The sequence below is a fragment of the Drosophila teissieri genome, chromosome 3R (assembly GCF_016746235.2).
Source record: "Drosophila teissieri strain GT53w chromosome 3R, Prin_Dtei_1.1, whole genome shotgun sequence".
Classification (NCBI taxonomy): domain Eukaryota; kingdom Metazoa; phylum Arthropoda; class Insecta; order Diptera; family Drosophilidae; genus Drosophila; species Drosophila teissieri.
Window position 1 is genome coordinate 8723936 of NC_053032.1, and position 12900 is coordinate 8736835.

At 45.8% G+C, this 12900-nt stretch overlaps 6 protein-coding genes across 7 annotated transcripts; 4 read left to right on the forward strand and 2 right to left on the reverse strand.

Annotated features, from left to right (window-relative positions):
• The first annotated feature begins 6 nt into the window (after positions 1–6).
• LOC122622043 (tRNA pseudouridine synthase A) lies at positions 7–1704 on the forward strand. 2 transcript variants are annotated; one of them, XM_043800169.1, is made up of 4 exons: positions 7–155; positions 220–705; positions 761–1037; positions 1102–1704. In XM_043800169.1, the coding sequence occupies exons 2-4, from the start codon at positions 276–278 to the stop codon at positions 1625–1627; spliced, it is 1233 nt and encodes a 410-aa protein (XP_043656104.1). In that variant the 5' UTR covers positions 7–155; positions 220–275; the 3' UTR covers positions 1628–1704. The 2 variants fall into 2 exon arrangements, with proteins under 2 accessions (XP_043656104.1, XP_043656103.1); XM_043800168.1 differs by having other exon boundaries at positions 33–159.
• On the reverse strand, positions 1692–4009 carry LOC122622042 (signal recognition particle subunit SRP72). The gene is made up of 4 exons (XM_043800167.1): positions 3784–4009; positions 2686–3722; positions 1942–2624; positions 1692–1884 (listed from the first exon to the last, which is right to left on the reverse strand). Exons 1-4 carry the CDS (start codon positions 3893–3895, stop codon positions 1755–1757), a joined length of 1962 nt encoding a protein of 653 aa, XP_043656102.1. The 5' UTR covers positions 3896–4009; the 3' UTR covers positions 1692–1754.
• Positions 4010–4229: 220 nt separating this feature from the next.
• On the forward strand, positions 4230–6507 carry LOC122622045 (septin-2). The gene is made up of 2 exons (XM_043800170.1): positions 4230–4467; positions 5177–6507. Exons 1-2 carry the CDS (start codon positions 4320–4322, stop codon positions 6286–6288), a joined length of 1260 nt encoding a protein of 419 aa, XP_043656105.1. The 5' UTR covers positions 4230–4319; the 3' UTR covers positions 6289–6507.
• A 338-nt stretch (positions 6508–6845) lies between these two features.
• On the forward strand, positions 6846–11060 carry LOC122618802. The gene is made up of 7 exons (XM_043795378.1): positions 6846–7250; positions 7365–7516; positions 8527–9406; positions 9469–9588; positions 9648–9812; positions 9877–9985; positions 10043–11060. The coding sequence occupies exons 1-7, from the start codon at positions 7181–7183 to the stop codon at positions 10281–10283; spliced, it is 1737 nt and encodes a 578-aa protein (XP_043651313.1). The 5' UTR covers positions 6846–7180; the 3' UTR covers positions 10284–11060.
• A 119-nt stretch (positions 11061–11179) lies between these two features.
• Positions 11180–12192, forward strand: LOC122618805. The gene is made up of 3 exons (XM_043795383.1): positions 11180–11469; positions 11521–11779; positions 11841–12192. Exons 1-3 carry the CDS (start codon positions 11401–11403, stop codon positions 12146–12148), a joined length of 636 nt encoding a protein of 211 aa, XP_043651318.1. The 5' UTR covers positions 11180–11400; the 3' UTR covers positions 12149–12192.
• On the reverse strand, positions 12118–12778 carry LOC122618808 (signal recognition particle 14 kDa protein). Its single transcript, XM_043795385.1, has 4 exons — positions 12692–12778; positions 12563–12635; positions 12398–12498; positions 12118–12332 (listed from the first exon to the last, which is right to left on the reverse strand). Exons 1-4 carry the CDS (start codon positions 12713–12715, stop codon positions 12201–12203), a joined length of 330 nt encoding a protein of 109 aa, XP_043651320.1. The 5' UTR covers positions 12716–12778; the 3' UTR covers positions 12118–12200.
• Between the last annotated feature and the right edge of the window lie 122 nt (positions 12779–12900).

Consider the following 12900-nt stretch of genomic DNA (forward strand, 5'->3'; position numbering starts at 1 on the left):
TCATTTAAAGAGCCAAACAAAACTGTTAAATAAAACAGCTGGTCCGTAACAGAGCAAGAAGAAGAGCATAATCACACGTGTGTAAATTCCACCACTTTAAATTCAGAATTGTTTACTTAATGTTTTTAAGACGGCTATTAAACGACTACACCAAGGCAGGTTAATTATTAAAGATCGTACCTTTAATTTGAGAGTTTACAATTCATTTTCTTATAATAGTTCGCCTGAAAATCCTTTGCAAACCCTGGAATCGCCAGAAATCCTTCGCTGCAGCGATGTCAGAGGCGCTAGATAAATTGGAGGTGGAGAAGGAAGCCAGGAAAGAGGCCAAGGAATTGGAGGGCGAAGCCGTGAAAGAGGCCAACCGCATCAAAAGAACACTTAAGCGCAAGAAATGGGTCGATTGGAAGGAGCAGGACGAGAAGGATGCCGCTAACGGTGTGAAGCGGGCGCCCTTCGATCCAGCCGAGCGGATTAAGCGCAAGAAGAGTGCCATCCTGCTTAGCTACTGCGGCGCAAACTACTATGGGATGCAACGCAATCCCGGCATGCAGACCATTGAGGAGGAGCTCTTCAAAGCCATGCTAAAGCACAAGTGGATCACAGAGGACAGCTTTGAGCAGATTCAGATTTCCTGTTTCCAAAGGGCCGCTCGGACCGACAAGGGCGTCTCCGCAGCCCGCCAGGTGTGCTCCGTCAAGCTGCGTTAGTCTAATTATTCTTCCTTACCATACAATATTAAACCTATTACTTCCTACAGCTGAGGAGCTGGACCTGGAGGCCTTCAATGCCGATCTGCCGCAACAGATCCGTCTCTTTGGCGTAGAGCGCGTGACTAAAGGCTTCAATGCCAAGGACCAGTGCAATGCTAGGACCTACACCTACACTCTGCCCACCATGGCCTTTGCCTCCTTTGAGGAAAAGGTCGACGACTTGCACGACACCTTCCAGATTTCCCCTGAGCTGCTGGAGAAAGTGACAGAAACCCTAAAGCTCTATGAGGGCACGAAGAATTTCCACAACTTCACCAGCAAGAAGTAAATAAGCTAGGATTATACTTCCTTGTTGGTCGAACTAATATTTTGTTTACTATTCTTGTAGAAGCTTCCTGGATCCTTCGTCCAAGCGGTTCATCATGTCCTTTACAAGAAGCGAGCCATTCCGGAGTCCCCAGGGCATAGAGTTTGTCACACTTAAGGTCAAGGGTCAGAGCTTTATGCTGCACCAGATCCGCAAGATGGTGGGTTTAGCCATTGCCATTGTACGGGGAAACACGACGGCGGCGACTTTAGAGCGGGCACTGACGGAGGAGCGCCTGGACCTGCCGATGGCCCCTGGGCTGGGCCTTGTGCTGGACACGGTGCACTACGAGCGATACAACGATCGCTACGGCAAGGATGGCATCCACAATCCGCTGACGTGGCAGGCGCAGGAGGCGCAAGTGCAGAAGTTTATCGAGAGGGAGATCTTTAGCCAAATCTATAAGACAGAAGCCGAGCAGCGTAACATGCTCGACTGGATAGGAACGTTGCATTATCACTCGTACGACACGCGGGCGGAGGACGCACCTCCATCTTCCTCGGATAGCAAGAAGATTAAAGGTGGTGATGACGACAATGATGAATAAAATAGATTTTTGTGTATGCACATGAATAAAGAAAGCCTAATCAATTGACCAGGTGTACAATAAATTAAAATGCAAAACCGGTTTTTATAATCAAAGTATAAAGGCAATGGATAAGACCTGTGTCAATTTAAAAGCGGCCTCCCTTCTTCTTTTTGTGGCCACCTTTGCGGTGCTGTTGCCTTGGTCCTGGTGCTGTTTCCTGGAAAACGGGTGTGGCGGGGGAGTTCTTGGTCAGATTGACGCGGTTGGACATGTCGCTGTAAAGGAATATTATAATCAGAACCATTTTAACGTTTTTTATCTATCAAGCTTACTATTGATCGGCTGCTCCAGAGGCCATGCCCTGGGAGCCCTTAATGACATCCTTGCCTCGTGCACCACCTCGCTTCTTTCGGAATCCTGTGCGCTCGTACTTGGGCAGCCACCGCTCTGGATCAGGAGCCACTTCGGAGTTGTAGTTCTTGGGGAGCTTGCCCTTCCGTTTTCGGTTCTGGTTCTTCTTTTTCTCTAGCGGTGTGCTCGGTGAGGGTTCGATCTTGGCATTGGCAGACTTCTTGGCCGCCTTAACTGACATCACCCAGTTGGCCGCTTCTAGGGCGTCGATTTCGGAGGCAGTGGTCAACGTTTCCAGTTTGGGTAACTTTCTACTTAGCTCAAGAGCCCTCTTGGGCTGGAACTGGGCGTAGGCGATGACCAGTTGGGCCAAAACCTTGGTATCGTTGGGGTTCAGCTTGAGTAGTTCCTCCAGCGAACTAGCGGCCGTCTCGGATGCGCCACCACGCAAATGGAACTCGGCCGCCTGACGCCACATGTCCGACAGATCACCACTGCTCACCTTGTTCTTCTTGTACCAGTCTACGGCGGACTTCAGCAGCGCAGAGGCTGCTGTCTTGTTGTCCGTGCCCAGGTAAAGGGAGACTAGAGCGGAGACAACGCCAGGCTTGTACTTGGCCTCGCCTAATGACAGTAGTGTTTCTATGGCATCCTTGCGGTTGCCCTAAAGGAAAGAAATGCGTTGGACACGTTTCCATTTTCTACTTACATTTTTTGTAACTTACCTGAAGAAGCTGAAGTTGGATGACGGCAAACTTGCTGACAAATTCGTGCGACTTGTGGGCTGCAGCGAACTTTTGTAGCTGATCGATTGCCTCCTTGTGCTTCCGGTCCTTGGCCAGCTGGCTACAGCGAATGAGGAGCGCCTCAAATTCTACCTGCGGATAGGCCTGTGCCAGCTTTTGGCTAAGTTGTTGCACTTGGTCGCCGGCATTAGTATAAAGTGCCAGTAGACAGTTGTTGACGGCTATGACCTGCTTCTGGCGCGAGGTGAGCTTAGGCTCACAGGCGTCGGCAAGGGCAGCGCGTATTTTCTTCTTGGAGTCGAAGACGTTCTGGTCCTTATTGATCACCACAGAGTTGTTGCTGGCCACGGCCACCAAAGCCGCGTCCTTGGGCTTATGGCGCAGGCAGTCCGCGTAGATGCTGGCCGCCTCTTTGGTCTTGCCCTGCAGTTGGAGAACGTAGGCCAGTTGGACGCGAATAACGTCCACCTCCTCGATTATCTCCTCTTCAGAGGCACCCTCGTCCTCGAGAAACTCCCGGCAGAGCTTCTCGCTGGTTCGCAATTTGCGCTCGGCCTCGGCGTACTTCTGCCGATTAGCCTGAATGCAAGCGCTATTGAAGTACTGCTCGTAGGTGTCCTCCGGCACCTCGGGCACCTCCTTGGTCTGGTCCACAGCCAAATTGGCGGCCACTGCGCTGAGATTGGTCCTTCGCTCGTCCTCGTACTCGTCACTGGTGTTCTTGATGATGTCGCGGTAGGAGTCTAGGCACTCGTCGTAGCGCTCCAAACGGTACAGGACCTGGGTTCGGAGCTCCTTAAGATTCGGCGGCAAAGGCTGCAGGCCCGCATCATCTATAGTCTTGAGCGCTTGCTGCTGTTTGTTTAGGCGGTACTCGCAGTAAGCCTTCTCAAAGGAAAGGGAGGACAAGCGATTCTTCTCGATGAACTTGTAGGCCTCCTCGAACTTTGAAAGCTGCACCAGGCAGACCACCTTGCAGTGCAGGGCCGTGGGATCGTCGGGGGCCACGCCTAGGACTACAGAGGTCATAGGGGAGTCATCTTATGGATTATATTCTCTGTAATCTGAGAAACTTACTGCGATTCACTGCCTTAACAGCCTTGTCAAACTCTCGGTTATTGCCGAATTTATGCACATCGGCGTAGGCAGCCTTGATCAGCGCCTCCTTGGGATTAGCGTCCTTTGACATCCTGGTTGCTCAGCAAGTTTGTGGATGGTAAATAATATTTAATTTGCAGACTTCAACTTTCGACTTTCCGTTTAACATGCAACTTTTGACAGCTGTAGACACATCAGCAATGCGGGATGCCGGATCGACGACTGTGTGGATCTAGAGATGCCAGATGGCTTCGCAAATTGTTTACACATTTCATTTCATTGTTTAAAAAAGTCACTTATGCTTTTAACTTGAATAAAGTTACCACTATAACACTTGTACTCTTTAATTCATTTTTTTAACTTTAATTTTGTTATTATTTTTATCCACACATTTCTCTGAGCTGCTGGTATTTTGCCCTTCGGCGAGTCTGGCCACACTTCCAGATTCGTTGGCGACGCCTTTGATCCGATCTCTGTTCCCGGATTATTGGATTATTTGACTTGACTATTGGAAAATGTCCGTTGAAGTGGATTTCGTCGACAAAAAGGAGATGCACCTCCGAACTCTGAAGCAGTCCGGTCACGTGGGATTCGACAGCCTGCCGGACCAACTGGTCAACAAAAGTGTCCAGAATGGATTTGTCTTCAACGTCATGTGTATAGGTGTGTATATGCGGGTGCACTTTCCGTGTGTGAGTGTGTATGCGGCACAGTGAATCAACCGAAGTTTTACATGAATATAAAACAGTGGTGGCCAAAGCAATAGCACTGGTTTTACAGTTCCCATGAAATAGTTAGTTTCATAACATCTTGTGACAAGTCCTGGTTTTCTATTATTTAATATGTATTATCCTTGACAATAACGACTCAATAGCTTAGAGCTTGTTTCAAACTTGTGTTTTGCTTGTCCACATAAAGTGGTCCCTCGCCCACTGTATGAAAAAAATAAAGGTGTATGCTTTTATTATGTTCAACTTTAAGAATTAAAGCAAAATCAGTAAAATGGTACTATAGATATAAATAAATAGTTAAACCAAAGGCTGCACAGCACTGGACAGCACTTCGTGAAAAAAGATGCTTTTGCTTTGGACATCGCTGTACTATGAACTCAAGTGTCTCATGTTGGAGTGCATTGCTCAGATAAAGTGAATCACTTGCGTACATGACTGCGGGTAAACAATTGAAATAACCAGACGCCCCGATACGATTAGTATGCAAAGTGCCCGGCAATCGATTTCCTCCACCACTTTCTACAATTTCACCGTGACACCAATGCCGTAGTGCTTCTGTGGCCAATTGAGCTCACTTGGGCGAAGGTTCCCCGCATCTAGCACCAATCTGACCCCCATTTTAAAATCTTTACGCTTCGCAGGCGAAACCGGACTGGGTAAATCAACGCTGATGGATACGCTGTTCAACACCAGCTTCGAGTCCACACCGAGCCCCCACACCTTGCCCAGCGTCAAGTTGAAGGCACACACCTACGAGCTGCAGGAGAGCAATGTGCGACTCAAGCTGACCATCTGTGACACGGTGGGCTACGGCGATCAGATCAACAAGGACGACTCGTTTAAGGCGGTGGTGGACTACATCGACGCACAGTTCGAGAACTATCTCCAGGAGGAGCTAAAGATCAAGCGATCGCTGGTGTCATGTCACGACAGCCGCATCCACATCTGCCTCTACTTCATCTGCCCCACTGGGCACGGCCTCAAATCGCTGGATCTGGTGTGCATGAAGAAACTGGACAGCAAGGTGAACATCATTCCGGTGATTGCCAAAGCGGATACCATTTCCAAGGTTGAGCTACAGCGCTTCAAGGCGAAGATCATTCAGGAGCTAAACACCAATGGAGTACACATCTATCAGTTCCCAACCGATGATGAGACGGTGGCCGAGACCAACACCAGCATGAACTCGCACATTCCCTTCGCCGTGGTGGGCAGCACGGAGTTTATTAAAGTGGGGAACAAGCTCATCCGCGCCCGCCAGTATCCCTGGGGCACGGTGCAGGTGGAGAACGAGACGCACTGCGATTTTGTGAAGCTTCGCGAGATGCTTATTCGCACCAACATGGAGGATATGCGCGAAAAAACACACACGCGGCACTACGAGCTGTATCGCCAGAAGAGACTTGAGCAAATGGGCTTCAGCGATGTGGATAGCGACAACAAGCCAATCTCGTTCCAGCAGACGTTTGAGGCCAAGCGCTCAAACCATCTGGCCGAGCTGCAGTCGAAGGAGGAAGAGGTTCGCCAAATGTTCGTGCAGCGCGTAAAGGAGAAGGAGGCCGAGCTGAAGGAGAGCGAGAAGGACCTGCACGCCAAGTTTGAGAAACTTAAGCGGGATCACGCCGAGGAGAAGCGCAAGCTGGAAGAGTCGCGAAAGGCGCTTGAGGAGGATTACCTCGACTTCCAGCGGCGCAAGCAGCAGTTGGCCACCGCCCACCACACGCTCACCCTCGGCAAGAGCAAGAAGAAGTAGAATCCGGCGGCGTCGCCGAACAATGTATTGAGAATTCTGTGCGGTTCGCTTATCCCAAAGTAATTATTGCTTTCTCATCTCGTTGTCTTTTATTTGTACTATTAAGTTTACTTCAAATATTAACATATACACAACTACACGCATATGTACGCAGTAATATATGATTATGTATTTACAACTAACGAATAAATCGAACTTAGTATTTTAACAAGGTAAAAAGAGCTGTTTGCCGGAAACTTGTGTTTTTAAAATGGTAAGTTTTGGTCGGGTTCTTTGTGTTATTATGAAAATTTTATGTCCTGGACTCTATAGCAAGTCACAGCATGAAAAAAATATACTTTTTAATAAATCTATTTGTTCCGTCAACTTCATATACATAATTCACACATATTGACATATTGAATATATATTTTTCGTTCCCTTTGATTTGTTTTAAGCTTAAGCTTTAAATGATTAATATCATGAAAAATATCAGTTTGAATTTTAAGTATGGCGCGCTTTTCGTTGGGTCAAACTGCAGTACGCCCTTATTTAGTTCGTGTTGTGCTTGTCACCTGGCCACACTATTGCCCACTCATTCACTGCAGGCTGCAAAAATTATAGAACAAATTAAAAACGCAATAACAGAATCACCGCAGCAAATTCTACACAATCACGGAGTCCAGTGCTCCGGAACCCAAACGAAAGCAATTAACCGTGTTCAACGTAGAGAATAGGTCGTGAAAGTGGGTGTATCCGTCGGCGAAAAGTGAGATACCCCTTTGTGTTTGTTTTTTGTTCGTTATAATTTTGTTTGTCGCTCGGATTGGATTGCGATTTAATGGTAAGGGAGGGGACTCGCTGCAGGGGTGCTCCCAAGTGATTTTCCATAACCAGCGCTGAGTGGACGGAAATGGCAATCGGCTTGGCGAATATGTCGCCAGCAGCGTCGTCGCTGGTTTTTTTCGCTCTGCTGCAGACAGGTATGGATAATGGTAGAAGTGGGAGATAGTTAATTTATGGTGCAGAGTGAATATGGTGGTGAAACCAACCAGCCCAGGAACGGTGTCACTAATGATTCCCATCCCACATTGCAGTTACCTGTTACACCGTCATCATCACCGCTCCAGAGCAGGCCCTCATCGGATCCACCATCAATGTGTCCGCCCAGCTCTTTGATGGCGACAGACCGGCTGCCGAGGGCAGGCCCTTCAGGTTCACCTGGTCCGACAGTGCTGGCCATCGGAAGGTAACAATTCCACCTCCATTCCCTACCCCATCCCCCTGCGGAACGTGCTTAAACAAAGCAAAAAAGTTTCGAATGATGGTGACTAGACTAATGGCCTGCGAACGCAAATGCAATATTGCAAGCGAGTCTAAAAGCCCAGAGTTTTCATTTACGCCCATCAAACAGGCCCAATAAACTGGTGAGGGGAACTAGTGCCAGGTGGTTGGCCTGCCCAAACGCAGCTAAGCAGTATTTGCAATAATGCAAAAAGCCAAAAGTTCTCGTTTTTGGTCAAAGGAGAACTTTTTAACATTTTTTTTAATTTGGCGTTGGCCTATGCCAATTGTTTATTAGCAAATTTTGTTCTAAACTGTTCTAAACAAAAGTTCCACAGTGTAATTTAATTTCAGAGATCCTAGAACTTGTTATTCAAAACGCAAGTTCAAAAAAGGTTTCATTTTCTAGACAGTAAAATAGAAAATATTTAGTTGTGTAAATAATTCTACATATATTGCTTTCCTGGTTTTTATTTAGAAATCCTATCCTAATTATTCCCCATTCAGAAAGAACGAAACTAGCATCAAAAACAATTGTTTATTTCTATCAAGCAAACTTGAGTTTCAAATCTTTAAGCGAAATGGCTAATAGTTCTTATTCGTTAAAAATCATACAAATTTTATTATTTCCGTCGCAATTTTTTTTCCCAACACGTTTAGATAGAGTTTAATTCTACTGAATTCAATAAGCTATTTATCCTAAGAATATATTTAGAACACAAAAGCAAGCTAACGCTTACATGTGCAAACAGCCGTCAACTATTCCTGTTATAATCTCAGCCATGTGGCTTCAATTGATATGGCGTCATTTGAATGGTAATTTTACACAATTACTATTCAGCGATAGCTTTTCCGTTTGTGCCTGGTACGTGGCCATATCAGCGCCATTGGTGCCTGCTATTGTGGGCGAATTGGCATGCAGAGTGACTTAAAACTGCTACCAAATATACTAAACACTTCCCTTTGTCCCCACAGGCTATTGAAACGAACAGCGCTACCAGCAATTGGTCTGTGGTGTACACGCAGGAGCAGCCGGCCACGCATGTCATCAAGGTAGAAGTGGAGAAGTTCGTCACCTTTTTCTGGGTGACAGAGGCCAAGGCCTCGATTGGAATCAAGCTGGACAGCTTGCTGGGCGGCCGGTTGGAGCTGATTCAGAACAATGTGATACGACCCCATGAGTTTGTGTCCACCCAGGAGGCGGTGAATCACAGCGTATCGCTTTCCGATGCGGACCTACTTTTTCTGCGGTCGAAGGGCTATCGCATTCTGACCTATTGGTTTCAGAACTGCACATATCTCGGCATGTCTAGTTCGTTGGACTATCTGGCCACATATCCGAAAGCTGAGCAATACTATGATATGGAGGTATTAGTGGTGGCTTCACTAGAAATTCCGCCGGAGCCGACCCCCTCAACTACAACCACCACAACAACTACTACTACAACCACCACTACGACGACGACGACGACAACAACCACATCTACAACTCCAGCAACTACAACAACGCGTGCCACAACAACCACTCCGAAAACAACAACGTCGTCCACAACTACAAAAGCCACAACTCCGAAGCCGCCGGCACGATCCAAACGCGATTTAGCCCAGATCATGCATGCCAACGCTGCTCTTCTCGGCTTAAACTTAACCAGTGCGCTAAAGCAGCAGAAGGCTTCCGATGAGACTGCTGGGAATGTGCCCGTGGCTCTGGTCAATCCGCTTGGAGTGCGAAGGCTGTCCAAGCTCACTTTCGTGCCCGGCCTTCAACCGCCATTCGATTGCGTAACCAAAAAATTCGTGGCCCAGGATCCCAAGCAGATATACGGCTACTTCCAGCAACGCGTTGTGTCTAAGGGTAGGTTTATTTAATGATTTGTATGGGCAGTTTTCTAATTCTCAAATCTGAAAACACTTTAGATCCCATAAGCGGTTTTGGCACCACGGGCAAGAATTGGCTTCAACACTGGGAGGTGCTTCAGCTCAATGTCAACTGCAAGGGATCACCGCCGTTTGAGCTTTGCACTCAAGTCTTCACTGGTGAATGGCATTGTAATTGCTTATTGCTTCCTATCATAATGACTGTCTTTTCCTTGTAGCTCCTTACAACTCCACGGGCAATGAGACCTGCGACCAGTATGAACCAATAGAAAACTGCTCATATGAATACATGCGTTACTTCAGTGAAAGCAAGACTATTCTGTTCTTCATACGCAATGGAGTCTCCCAGACACTCAATCAGGTCACCATAAACATGTATGAAGGTGGGTAAAACGAAGTTAATTTAAATTTAATTCTTTACAATTCATTGTTTATTTGACTACGCAGCTCAGCGTCAATCTCAGCTTTCAGTCGTGGTTGTGCCCGTTAGCTGCACTTTGGTAGCGGTAATTCTGGTTGTTTTCGGCGTGGCCTATTATATTCAACGGGGAAATCGGTAAGCACTGTCAAATTACCAATGGACACGCTTTCAACCACTTCTTCCTTTTTACAGCTTCAATGTTGAAGTGGCCGATTTCAACTTCGGCGACACGCAGTCGGTGGACATGGAGTACAAGACATTCCCGCAGCGCCTAATCGACAGCATCCGCGATGCCTGCACGTGGCCGGGGCAACGGCGTCACTCGCAGTCCAGCGTAGATCTCATGGCGGACCAGGAGCAGCCGCCGAGTCCGAGCTTTGCAGGCAATGTGGGCGATGTAGATAGCAACTTGCGCTACAACACTTTCAACTAGGGATTCGGTTAGAAAGCAGTTACCTATGCAAAATATTCATATAATTTAATTTCGGCGCCTAAGTTCTGAAGACCCACTACCATGTCTCGTCAAATTTGGTCAAAACAATTGCAATTGTATAGTCTTGAACCTAAATTTCGGTTTGAGGTCCATGGCAGTTTTCACTAAACTTGATCGGACTGGCAGGCGGGATCAGGTGTGATAGTTATTATTTGTTATTATTTCTATGTGCACTCTATGTGCTTAGTCATTTTCTTGTTGTACACCAGCACCTTGGGAACGCCCTGCTCCCAACATGTACATGTACAGGGATGATAGAATCTTTTTTACGTTTCCAAATACTTTATATTCCCTTATGTTACCATTGCAATCATCTTCTTTAAACATTACGCACACACTTGCTCATCAATGGCCAAAATGTGGAGTAACAAGCATCTATTGCGCCGCAATATCGGTGGTGCAGCCAAGTTGGGGGACTCAATTGCAGATCCCTTTGGATATTGATTAAGACTGTCTTTGTTCTAAAAGCAAAAATAAATTTGGTTAAATTAAAACATAGCTTATGCGTGGCGACTTGTTCGTTAAGCGTTAGATGCTAGCATAAGTCAACTTCATTGTATTCCTTGTATCGTGATCGAATTCTTTGACAAAGACAAGCCCATCCCACACTTAACACGCGCGACACAAATATTCATTGTGATAGAAATAGAACAAACAGTATGTACGTTTACTAAAACGAAAAGTTTAAAGAAAACCATTATACTTATAAAGCTAAAATCCGTGTTTTACTTAGACTACAAAATGAAAGGTGCTTGGATGTTTATGTAGTTCAGATATACATATGTAAGTATAACGATTTTGGAAAAGATTTAGACGAATATTTCAAAATGACTTGTAGCGCCCAAACAAATGTATTTTATTGGATTTAAGCCATATTGAGTAAGTTTCTTTCTATGAAGGGATTTTCTTATATTTCCAAAATGTTCCACAACTTTACTTTAAAATTAGAAAACGATGTAAAAAATAGTTCTTGAAGAATTCGGATTTTCTTGTTGGTGCGATCTGGTAACACAAAAATAAAAAACCAAATGCCTAAGGAGTTGGCGGATAAGTAATAATGTTTTTAAATGACATAGGCCAACCCTTAAAGGTGGAAACAGGAAAGGCTTACAGTTCTTATGAGGAGGTACGTATACCGTCTATATGAGCTCGCTTTTAATACCATTTTGCCTTCCAGCACTGTGGAGCTTTGCTCTTTTCATCAGCCGCTTTAGGAGAACTAATTATTCCACAAAATTGGTGCAATTTAGCTGTAGGGTCGCAGCTGGACATCTCACGGCTGAAATCCCATAAATCTGTTTCAGAGAGCTGCACATTTAAAACCCTGCTGCCGAATGAGCCTACCCGAATAGTGTACGATGAAAACGAGATTACAATCACATTGATACCAGCAGGAAGAGAAGAAAATGTGGAGTATCATTTGTTCTATATAGAAAGTTGGTATTCCCTCGGGGTCTTTTGTCAGTTGGTAGTCTAACAACACTTATCTATTTGTAGACGGCCATGCACGATATCTGATTGTGGACTGCCTATCAGGCTATCTGGACTTTTTGCCGAAGGCCCCTGACTGCTTCCACGAAGGGCTCTGTCAAGGAATCGACGTAATTTACGTAGACGAGGAGCTCATAAGTCAGAACCAAATGAACGAGGATCTCTACAGTTTGGTTGACCTGATAAGACCAAAATTCATATACGGGTTGAGGCAGCAGGAACTGCCAAAGTGGCTGCTCGATCTGCGTCGGATTGATGATAGAAATAAGAAGTATAGCGTATCTTCCGTACAAAATGATGCATTTAAGATTTAAAACAAGCGACCAGTTAACAGTCAAATAAAATCTAACTAAGACTACTCCCGGATTAACCCTTTGTCGCCTTGGCTTTGCTTTTGACCTTCTTCACTCGTTTCAGTCCGTCCATCTTGCTCTTCATGAACTGCGAGTACATGCCCATCATGGCGGGCACATCCTCCTGCCGGACAACGGTGGAAATCTGTCGGGAAGGTGGGTTTATTGTTATTATTAATCAGTCCTTACGAGGAGTTCGATCGGAATTACCTTTTGGGATTTGGACTGGGCTCGCATCAGGCACATATAGGTCTCCGGCTTGGGCAGCGGTGGCCGTCCTGCTCTTGGCACGGGCTTATCGTGGCCATCATCTACAGGACATTAATAAAATTGCAAATTGTTCCCAAATCACCATGTTTTTCGGGATCGACTTACATCGCTTGAATGTCAACGTAAAGGAGGAGTCCTTCTTGGCCGCATTAGCGATCTTTTCCAGGCGCAGGATAAACTGAAAGGAAATACGATTATTTCTCCTTTTATTTTGAAAGTATTTCACTTATTTACATTCGAATTGTCTAGCAAAACCATTTCGTGGCAAATAAAACAGGCGAAACGAGAAAAGTGACACTGACAGCTAAGCTATTGCGGTATTTTCTAGTACATTTTCTTGGCAATAACGAGGGCTGCACAGGCTCATTACTTTAGTGATTCTTATAATTTAAGAATTAATTGATTTTAAATAAATATACATTAATGAAGGTAAATAGAATTAT